This window comes from Panthera leo, chromosome B1 (assembly GCF_018350215.1).
Source record: "Panthera leo isolate Ple1 chromosome B1, P.leo_Ple1_pat1.1, whole genome shotgun sequence".
Lineage (NCBI taxonomy): Eukaryota > Metazoa > Chordata > Mammalia > Carnivora > Felidae > Panthera > Panthera leo.
The window spans coordinates 200,255,523-200,267,106 of NC_056682.1; the positions used below are offsets into that span (position 1 = coordinate 200,255,523).

Here is an 11,584-nt window from a genome sequence, read left to right on the forward strand (position 1 = left end):
AAAACACCGTGTTCCTGGACTGTGACACCAACCTGATGCGCAGCATGTGGGAGAGGTGAGGTGCAGCCATTGCTGGTTCTGAGGCAGAGGCGTGTCCTGGCACCTGAGCTGTCACTCCCCACCTGTCTCTGTCCTCACCTGCTATGGGAACCACCAGAAGGTGGCGAAGGCCCTTCCTGCATTAGTGTCTTGACTTCTGTATTGTCAGATTAGACCAGTACAAGAAAGCCCTTCCTGAACCTTATCATTCCAGGGCTGTCGGTCCCTAACAAAAGTTGAGGACCCACTCCGGGGAAATATATAATATTCACGTCATACATTTTCTTAAATTTAAAGCAACATAAATCATCCCATCTGCCCACCAACTGCTAAATCACTCATCCATCCATCTCCTTACCTCCCGTTTACCTATCCATCCATCCATGCATACAACATACCTACATATTACATACATACCTACGTACTTACATACATACCTACATACATACACTATCCCTCTTGTTCATGCATCCATCCAACCACCTACCCGCCCATGCATCCACTAAGCCCCGTATCCATCCATGTATCCACACACAAACCACCCCTCCATCCGCCCATCTGCCCGCCCACCCACTCACCCTCCCACTCATCTATATGTTCACCCAACCACGTGTCCATCCATCCACGCTTCCGCCCACTCACTCGTCCAGCCAGCCATCTATTTACATATCCACTCATTCAGCAACTAATTGTTGGCAGCAGAGAAGGCAGGTGACCTCCAGGAAAAGGGCCTCCCAGATGTTTAGAGCCAGCCCTGTCCATACTCAGGCCACCTCCAGATAGTTTTCATTCCACCCCACCTGCCTCTGCTAGAACAGCCACTTGCTTTTCTTGAAGTGACCTCCCAACAGCACTGGAAGTGCGGGAGAAGCAGGAGGTCTGGGGGGAGTATCTGGAAGAACATCAGAGTGAAGGAGCGAGAAGGGAAGGGGAGCACGGCTGTGAGGTGAGTGGTACCTGGGGTTCAGCCCCAAGCCAGCTGTCCCCAGCTGTGCACCCACAGAGCAACCAAGCAGTCACTGCATGGCACCCCATCAGGAGCTCTGCCCTTCGGTCATTGCACAGACCCTTCTCGAGAGAGCACGGGGCAGGCAGGACGGGCTGACCGCAGCCAATGTGGGTGGTCAGTGAAGAGCGGGGACAGCAGTGGAGTTTCTGAAGGGATGTTGGGGGCACGCAGCCAAGTCCTGAAGGGAAAGGCCTTGGGGCCAGACTAATGACAAGGATTCTTTCTCTCCTCTTCAAGGGGCGAATGGGCCCCTTCTTGGATGCCTCCTCTTCCTCCCTGTCCATCCCCACCACAGTAGCACAGAAATTCCCGAAATCGGTCAGAAGTAAGCACTTCTTCACGTACTGCCTTGTGGCAGGGCCACCTCCTGGTCCCAGTCATGGTTGTGCCTTAGCACACACACAGATGTACAATCCATATACATGTCTACACCACATATGCATCTACACAATATACGTGTCTACACCATATACCCATCTACACCACATACCTATCTACACTAGGTACGCATCTATACCATATACACATCTACACCATATATGCATGTACAATATATACCAGTCCACACCATATATCCATCTACACCACATACTTGTCTACACCGCATACCCGTCTACACCATATATGTGTCTATACCATATATGCATCTATACCACATACCCGTCTACACCATATATGTGTCTACACCATATACCTGTCTACACCATATATGCATCTACAATATATACCAGTCCACACCATATATCCATCTACACCACATACCCATCTACACCATATACCCGTCTATACCATACACGTGTCTACACCATATACCTGTCTACACCATATACCTGCCTATACCATATACTGGTCTACACCATATATGCATCTACACCACATACCCTTCTACACCATATACCCGTCTACACCATATACGTGTCTACACCATGTCTACAGTGCATGTGGTCTGAAGCCAGTGATGTCGGGAAACCCAGCCTTACGTGACTCAGTGTGAAATGGGTTAATATTCTCTGCCCTCGGGCGTCTGGAGAACTTGATGAGGTAAGGTGAGTGAAGGCGATGGCTCTTGACACCTGGGCATCTGGGTCAGCAGGACAAAGGCCCCTGCTTGCGCCGGTTGGGGTCCCGCGGAAAGGAGTAGGGTGGGCCCAGCTGGCCGCCTGGAGAGCAGGCACCACCTCCGCGGGAAGCTACCCCTGGGCTTATGCTCTCAGAGCCCTGTTATGTAGCCTCTGTCGCCCTCCAGCTTTGGGTCCCCTCTGGCACACGGGAGGATCTGAGGCCACTATGGCTCGGGGAGGGGGGGGGGTCTCACGGGCTTTATCTGATGCAAGTGCACGAGCTTCACCGAGCAGCCTCGTGCCTGTCACTTACTCTGCCGAGATCACTCGTGTTCACAGGTCGAGGCTGGCGTCTGCGGAGAGGGCTCGTTAGCCTGCTCCCCGATGGCGAGGACCGTGCTCGGGACACGTGTGCACAAACATAATACTGTTTCCCCTTTCCCATCTCTGCAGAGAGAGTAACCCCACAGTGCAGGTGACCCGGGAGTTCATGGAGTACCACGTCAACAGTGATATGGATCCGCAGCCCATTTCTAATAACTACGCGTCTGCACCCGATGAGACCGCGAAGCGCCCCCGGAAACCAGTGGGAATGCAGATTGTGGCAGGGGAGCTCAGGACCGAGATCCGGCAGTACCCCTACAGGTGCACTCGGGCTCCCCCAGAGTCGTGCCAGGTGCGCGTGGGCGGGGCCCTGACGGGATGAGTGCCCATGTTTGCTCCGGTTACCTGCTCTGGGACCCGTGCTTGGCACATGGTCGTTCTCCATGGGAGCTTGATGAAGAAAGGGTTACTCTGCTCCCTGGCCTCCTGGCTCCATCGCACGTGCTGCGTGCCTCGTAGAGGGTGTCCAAGTTCAGAGCTGGGACAGGAACCCACAGGGGCAATGACTCACGCAGGAGGGGAGTCTCGCGTTTTCGTGACAGACCTAAGCCATCCAGGCAGAGCACCCCAGCTCCTGCTTATCAAGAACCTGGACCTGGCTCCTCCCATAATATGCCCAGGAGGGCTTCCTGCCCCCCTGCCCTAGCTGCAGACAGGAAGGAGGAGGCAAGGTGGGATCAAAACCAGGAAGGAAGGAAGGAAAGAAGGAAGGAAGGAAGGAAGGAAGGAAGGAAGGAAGGAGGAAGGAAGAAGGAAGAAAGAAAGAAGGAAGGGAGGGAGGAAGAAGGAAGGAAAGAGGAAGGAGGAAAGAAGAAGGAAGGAAGGAAGGAAGGAGGAAGGAAGGAAGAAGGAAGGAAGGAAGGAAGGAGGAAGGAAGGAGGAAGGAAGGAGGAAGGAAGGAAGGAAGGAAGGAAGGAAGGAAGGAAGGAGGAAGGAAGAAGGAAGAAAGAAAGAAGGAAGGGAGGAAGGAAGGGAGGGAGGAAGAAGGAAGGAAAGAGGAAGGAGGAAAGAAGAAGGAAGGAAGGAAGGAAGGAGGAAGGAAGGAAGAAGGAAGGAAGGAAGGAAGGAAGGAGGAAGGAAGGAGGAAGGAAGGAAGGAAGAAGGAAGAAAGAAAGAAGGAAGGGAGGAAGGAAGGGAGGGAGGAAGAAGGAAGGAAAGAGGAAGGAGGAAAGAAGAAGGAAGGAAGGAAGGAGGAAGGAAGGAGGAAGGAAGGGAGGGAGGAAGGAAGGAAGGAAGGAGGGAGGGAGGAAGGAAGGAGGAAGGAAGGAAGGGAGGGAGGGAGGGAGGGAGGAAGGAAGGAAGAAGGAAGGAAGGAAGGAGGAAGGAAGGAAGGAAGGAGGGAGGGAGGGAGGGAGGAAGGAGGAAGGAAGGAAGGAAGGAAGGAAGGAAGGAAGGAAGGAGGAAGGAAGGAAGAAGGAAGGAAGGAAGGAAGGGGGAGCCACTGGTTCCCAAAGCGTGACCCACAGATTTGGCTTCTGCTCCAGGAGGGTGAGGGACAGGATCACACATAGGCCATCTACTCCCGACTCACCCACGTCCCACGAAGCCACAGCAGAGAGCTGCTCTGCCGTCGCATCGAGCAGGAGTGCCGTGGGGGGGGGGGGGGGGGGGGGGGGGGGGGGGGGGGCCTTGCAGCTGAACCGCGAGGCCATCCTGAGGACCAGCGCCAGTCTACACAACCGCCGGGTCCTCTCCTCGGACAACAGCGGCTGCCGGATGCAGCGGAGGCACTTCCGGAAATACACGAACAACATGAACAACATCACTCGGGTACGGCCTGCGATGCCCGGTGGACGCGGGGCCCACGGGGGGGGGGGGGGGGGGGCCGGGCCCACGGGGGGGGGGGGGGGGTGGTCCCTGACGGCCCTCGCCCAGAGGCCGGAGCGGGGAGCCCGTTAAAGCAGCCCCTTGCAGTGGCAGAGGCCCCTGGGGGATGTCTGGCAGAGCCCCCTTGCCCAGCCGTGCAGTTAGGGGTGGAGGCCCCGACCCGGGTCACACCTGGCGTCTGGCGCCCCCACATGCAGAGGAATGTCCCCGTCCCCACCCGTGCCTCAGTTTCCTCTCGTGTAAGATGAGCGCCTCATCGGGGGTGGGTCTGAGGATTCCGAGATGATGCCGGTCAAGGCGGAGCGGGGCCTGACCCCCGTCAGCTGATCCTCGGACATCTCTGCCTGGTGGAAGCCGGACATCAGCTCCCACCACCTTGGCCTCCAGCCCCGTGACCTGGGGCAGGTGACCAGGAGCCCCTCTATGGCTGTGCCGACAGCTCAGAGCCTGGAGCCTGCTTCTGATTGTGTACCTCCCTCTCTCCCTCCCTCTCTCTCTCTGCCCCTCCCCTGCTTACGCTGTGTCTCACTCTCTCTCAAAATAAACATTAAAATAAACATTAAAAAAAATTTTTTTTTCATATATGGGCAAACTGTGGTGCAGAGAGGTTCGGGTTCACTCAAGCTCACGTAGCTGGTGTGAGTGGATCTGAGACTCACTTCAGTTCGATCCTCTACCTTTGCCCTGAGTGCTTCATTTTCTGCTCTAATGTCTCCTTTTCTGTCTCAATATGACGTATTTGGCCTGACGCCCTCAGCCCTAGAGGATCAACATTAAAAGACTTGTTCTATCCGATTTCCGGGTATGCCGTCACCAGGTGAGGGTGGCTCTAGTCCCTGGTCTGGTCAGCAAAGCTCATGCATTGCCTCCACTCAGAGCTCTGTAGATGTACAGAAGTCCCGTGCGTCTCCTGAAATAACTGAACACGAGAAACAGTAAGTAAGGACTGTGATTAAAGACGGGACTTTGGAGCAGCCCTTACACAATGAAACACCCACATGCAACTTGGTGTGTTTCTCACTCCACCTTGTACTGGGGCTGCTTCTCCTCACTTGCGGAGGTTTTGATGAGATGGGGTTACAATTTCTCCTTTCTTCGGTTTTAGAGCCGGGACCCTCCCAGGGCTTTAGAAGCACGTAGGCTCTTTCTTGGTCACGCAAGAAGCACTTACTGAGTGCTTGCTGGGTGCTGCACAGCATGGATGTGCAAGGGCCAGGGCTCTCCTGAAGGACCTCCTGAGCTGTCCCCTGGGGCGCCTGCTCATTCAGACCTAGGGTTAGGGAGCACGGGGAGCGGTGCTGAGGAGAGAGCCTGGGGCTTTGTGCTCTGGGGACGCAAAGCCTGGGAGACATCAGGGTCCAGTTTGAGGGGTGCCAGTTGAAGTTCTCTTGTCTGTAAGTAAAAGAAAGGGAAGAGGCAGCTGGTTTTGCAGCTGGACAAGAGGCTTGGGCAGGCGGGGTGGGGGCAGGGCAGCTGGGAGTCTGTGGGGAGCAGGTGTTCACAGCCATGCCCCCCAGGACTGCCATGAGCTGCCTCTAAGGCTCTGGGTCTAAGGCTCCATCCCAGACCAGGAATCTGATTGGCTCAGCTGTGCTCCTCCCTGCCTGTAGACGCTCTGTCTGCTCCTTACTGGGAAGCGGCCGTGAACTCCTCTGCGGTGCATGTCGCCCCCCCTCCCCCCACCAAGAACCAGACTCAGAATTTCCAGACGCAGGTGCAGAGTCCCAGGGAAAGCTCCTGACTGGGGCTGATAGGAGCTGGTGGCCTGATCCCAGACCCATCACTGTGGCCGAGGGACTGGGAAGAGGTGGGGGCCCCAGCTGCAGCCCAGGGTTCAAAGGGCATGTCCTAAAAGGAGGAAGGGGACGCTGAGGTGCCTTCTGAGCAGGGGGATCCTGGATGACAAGAGGGGAGATGCCGACATCCTAGACCTTAAAGAGAAATCATGACCCTGCCCTGTGATCTTGAACAAACCACGTCCCCTCTCTGGGCGTTAGGCTCCCCATCTGCGCTCTGAAATGGCTGGACCAGAGATTCAGGGTCCTTCCAGCTCTTGGACTGTGTGATCTGAGTCCAAGACTCCCTCGTCCCTCCCCATGTCCACCAGGCTCCCCTCGGTGAGGTCACCTGTTCCTCTTCTCTGCCCCACGGGGAGACTGAGGCCCAGAGGGAGGCAGTGAGGAACCAGAGTCACTCAGCAAGCAGGGCACACGATGGGCATGGACCCCAGTCCAGGATTTGTCCACACCCATTCTCATGGACCCCTGGTAACCCCACCCCCACCCCCCGGCCATCGTCCACCTTCTGCCAGAGCTTCAGGCTGCATACCCGTCCTGCTTCCTCCAGGGACTCCTCCTGGAGCCCTGAACAGCTGAGTTCCCACTTGGCCTCTGGACTCAGGATCCTGACTGCCGGAGTTTCCACTCATTCAGTGAACAAATGTCTCTTGTGCTGGGCACTGGGCTGGTGACGTAGGTAGGCAAGGACCCTGGACTCACAGAGCTCTCAGACTAGAAGGGGAAGCCGCCAAGCCACGAGACAATGATGCTGATGTTCATGTTAATCCCCCAGCAGGCATCATGGAGGGCTTCCTGGGGGAGGTGACCCCTGCCATGAACCAACTCATCCTACTGTCAAAGTCTAGCTGGACCCTCTCCTCCCCTTTCCCCTGTCAGAGCTCAAAGGCAGGGCTGACTGCCCCTCAGCCACCCTCTTGTCCCCGGAGCCCCACCCGGGTCCTGGCCGCACCAAAGAGACCTCAGGAGTCCACAGATTAAGGAGGAAAAAGAAGTGACTACAGGCCAGATAACACCTTCGTCTCTGATCAAGTGGATCTCGGGGACCGCAGCTCATTTCTGCAGCCAAGTGGCTTCCTAACACTGAACCCCATTATCGAGAACCCCCACCGGTCACAGAAGACGCTGGGCAGGCAGCCTCCCCCACACAGCAGAGCGTCCCCTTCCCACTTGTGTGCGGAGCCACCGAGAGTCAACGGGTCTCCTGTGGACGGCTGGCTCCCAAAGGAGAAGGGGCTGGACTGGGGGTGCCCCAGGCCCACTGAATGGAGGTCCCTCCTCCCTGGAGAGCAGCGAGCGAGGGGCAGAGGGAACAGAGCCTCGGGGATGGAGTGAGATCCTCCCGCTTTCCCCAAGCTCACGGCCGCCTCATGAACCATGTGTCTTGTCATCGCCACCATCGTAACCCCCACCGTCATCAGGAGACAGGGACTTGCCTGACTCAGGACTCAAATCCATAACCACCGCCCTGGGACACGTAGAAGAGAGTTTACAAGCCTCTTGTGCTGCAGTTGCAAGAAGGCCCAACCCCCCCTGTCCTGACACAGCCATGTTCATTTCTCCCCCAGGACACGTGGCTGGTGGGCTCAGCAGAAGGCCCTTGTCACTGTGGCCACCAGGGCCCCTGACAGAGGGAGGTCATAGTCCAGCAGGTGCTTCCTCCTTCACGGAGGCAAGACAAGCTTCTGTGCAAGGGACACATCCCTTCTGCTCCCTGTGCATCGGCCTCGGGGCCTCCGGGCCACACCACAGCACCCAGGGCAGGGGAGGGGTCCAGCAGAGCACTGGGATGCTTGGGGACAGGCCCAGGGATGACCACACATCAGACCAGAGGGGAGACTTGCAGGCACCCTTGGCATCGCCCCTGTGGGTGCGGCAGGAGGCCTTGGAGGCTGCCGGACCTAGAATCTTCCCTCTGGTGCCCACCTGCTGTGTGGCTTTGGGCAAGTGACTGCACCTCTCTGAGCCTTGGTTTCCTTGGCCATCAAGTGGAGGCCGTGTCAGCTGCCTTGCGGGGCGGGTGAGGGTGAGGAGCGGAGAGCAGGTGCAAAGTGCCGGGTCCAGACTGGAGGACTGGGGCTCAGAGGGGTCCTCACTGCCGCCCTCCTTCTGTCCCTGAAGGCCATGGAGGAAAGGCCAAGGCAGACCTCCGCTGCGTCCTGCTGTGGCTCCACCACCTATGTGAGGTCGGGGGGGACCCGGTCCTGTCTCAGCCTGTGACGGTGAATCTGAAGGTAACCGACCCACCCCCGGCCCGCCCTCAGACCCCTGTGAGAGTCCTCCCTGGCTGCGGGCTGAGGCTCCCGCAGGGAGGCCGTGCCACGTGTGAAACCCCCTCTGGCAAAGACCTTGGCAGAGAGATTGTTGAGGGTGTTCTCACTAAAGCCTGGAGGGGGCGCTGGCGGGGGTGAGGGGCACCCCTTCCCTCCTGCCTAGCCTTCTAGGTGTTTGTCTTTTCTCTGGTCCCTCCCTGGGTCACTTTGTCCTGCAGCCGGCCTTTGTCAGCATGCTGGCTGTTTTTCTTCTGCTGGTCCCCCCTGGTCACAAGCAGGCACAGGCCCCACCAGCAGATGTGAAGGCAGAAGGGGGGCGGGCAGCAGTGAAAAGGGCCTTGCCCCTCAGTGCTTTCTCCTGTCAGGGCAGGGAAGCTTCCCCAGAACCGCCTCCACCTCCAGGCAGCAGACGGTCCCTTCCTTTTCAGTGGCCAGAATCGGCCACTGGCCTCCCCCCACCACCCCCCACAGGAGGCTGGGTCCATGCCCATTTGGCACAGGGATGGTCAGCTATGCCTGGCCTCCTTCCTGGGCCCCCCTGAGCAAATACAGGGAGAGCGGGGACTGGATGTTGGAGGCACTCAAAGCCTCCTCCACCTCCTGGGGATGCTCATCCAGCACAGCACTTGGGGAAGCATGCTTGTCCCGGCCTCAGTGTCCTCATCTGTAAAATGGGGCCGCAGTCCTGTCCGGACTTTGCTGTGAGAATTAATGAGGAGCTGTGTTGTGGCCCTGCCCCTGCTTTGCCTCTGCTCAGCTCTGGGGCCTCGGGGTAGCTCACCCTCCCGGTTCTCCTGTCCCTGCAGGTCGTACTGGGAGGGCTGGGTCCCATGGTGGCCGTGGAGGAGCGCTCACTCATGGGGACCTCGGATGTGAGCACCCTGTACCACTGGAGCTGGAGGACACAGGAGCGTTCCCACCACAGAGGTTGGGGACCCCCCGGCTCAGGCTGTGCCCGGGAACGCCAGCTGCTCCAGCCTGGCTCAGGAGCTGGGCAGCCCTGGGTCAGATCCCAGCTCTGCCCCTTACAACCTGTGTGACCCTGAACAGGCTACTTTCTGTGTCTGAATCTGTACCCTCCTGAATCTACCACAGTAGGTTAAGAAAGGCTTTGGGCCCATTTCCACCTGCCAGGGACCCACACAGGTCAATGTGGGGGGACTGCACCTGCAGACAACCCCTTGCCTCTATCCTCAGTGAGGCCTGAACTGGCAAGCATATCCCGGGGGGTTCTGACACCTGCCATGCTGCGGTCACACCGCACACAGCATCATCAGCTCCTAGGAACCACAGGCAGACAGCTTCATGCTTCTCAGTCTTTCCCATCTTGTTCCCTGTGCCTGGATCTCCTTTGTCCCCTTCACTCTGGCCAGCTCCTACTTGAGCTTCTGCCAAGTCCATGGCTCGGTCAGGTGCTCCTCTGCTCTCCTGGTCCCACTCTTTCCTTTGTCTCATGTAGCTCCTCTGTCCACTGTACACAACATAGAGTCAGCTACATAGCTGGACACTTAGTCATTTGGGGATGGAAAGATGGATGATGGATGGATGGATGGATGGATGGAGGTTGGGTAGATAAATAATGGATGGATAGGTGGACAGGTGGACAGATGTGTGTATGGATGGGTGGGTGGATGGGTGAATGGATGGATGGATGATGGATGGATGAATGGATGAATAGGTGAATTTATAGATGGGTGGATGGGTGGATGGATGGATGAATGGGTGAATGGATTGGTGGATAGATGGGTGGATGTGTGTTGATCTATGGGTAAATGGGTAGATCGATAGGTGGATGGATTGGTAAATGGATGACGGATAATGGATAAAGGATGGATGGATGGACGGATGGATGGATGGATGGATGGATGGATGGATGGACATATGGGTGGATAGATGGATGGATGGGTGGATGTTGGATGGATGGATAGATGGATGGGTGGATGGATGCATGAGGGATGGGTGATGGTTTGTGGATGGTTGGATGGATGGTGGATGGGTGATGAATAGATGGATGGATGGATTGGTCATGGATGAGAGATGATGGATGAATAGATGTTTGATGAATGATTGGGTAGATGGATGATGATTAATGGATGCATGATGGATTAGTGGATGTGTTGGTATATGGAACGGTAATTGTGTGAATGGATGAAAGGAAGAGGGGTTGGTGGATGGATGAATGGATGATGGATAGATGGATGAATGGTGTATAGAATGATGGGTGGGTAGATGGATGGATGATGGATGGATGAATGGGTGGATGGGTGGATGGATGATGGATGGTTGGATGGATGGATGATGGATGGATGGATGGATGGATGGTGTATAGATTGATGGGTGGGTAGATGGATGGATGGATGATGGATGGATGGATGGATGGGTGGACGGGTGGAAGGATGGATGGGTGGATGGGTAGATAGGTGGATGGGTACATGGATGGATGATGATGGATGGATGGATGATGGATGTATAGATGGATAGATGAATAATGGATGGATGGGTGGATGGGTGGATGGGTGGATGGATGGATGATGGATGATGGATGGATGGATAATGGACGGATAGATGGATGATGGATGGATGGATAATGGATGGATAGATGGATGATGGATGGATGAGGGATGGTTGGTTGGTGGATGGAGGGATAGATGGATGGATGGACAGATGGGTGGATATATGGATGGATGGATGGATGGATGGATGGATGGATGGATGGATGTGTGGGTGGATAGGTGAAGAGGATTCCCTCCAAAGGTCAAGTTTAGTGGAACCCAGTAATAGAAAAAGAGCAGGCCCAGCAGATGGCCTCTGTGAGAAAGCTCTAGGCACTGAGTGCTGCAGCCCATTGGGAATGAGGCCATGCATGGCCAGGACCACCTATAAATTACCCTCAAGGGAGGGCTGAAATGCAAGGGGCCCATGGTAGAGTAAGTTCTGGCAGGAGGGGGCAGCCAAGGGCCTGCATCACGGGGTCACAACAGAGTGACTCAGGTGGGGCGTTGTGGGGGAATGCTGGATGGAAGCATCCTAGGGAAGCAGGGGGCTCAAAGGACAGACCACCTCTGCTCCCCCCGGTGGCTCCAGCTCTCACTCGACACCCCTGCAAGGCACCAAGGTCACAATCCACCCAGAGGAAATTCAGACATTCTTCATCCACTTTCAAGAGCAGTGAGGCCTTGGCAGAGTCTGTGGCTC

The 11,584-nt window shown here is 56.3% G+C and overlaps 1 protein-coding gene across 1 annotated transcript in view; it reads left to right on the forward strand.

The window, feature by feature from the left end:
- MAN2B2 (mannosidase alpha class 2B member 2) overlaps positions 1 to 9,429 on the forward strand; it is a 35,096-nt gene extending 25,667 nt beyond the window's left edge. The window contains 7 exon segments of the mRNA XM_042936744.1: positions 3 to 55; positions 2,563 to 2,764; positions 3,987 to 4,085; positions 4,087 to 4,263; positions 6,428 to 6,437; positions 8,151 to 8,350; positions 9,196 to 9,429. Coding sequence (XP_042792678.1) covers positions 3 to 55; positions 2,563 to 2,764; positions 3,987 to 4,085; positions 4,087 to 4,263; positions 6,428 to 6,437; positions 8,151 to 8,350; positions 9,196 to 9,429 — 975 coding nt within the window.
- The last annotated feature ends 2,155 nt before the right edge of the window (positions 9,430 to 11,584 follow it).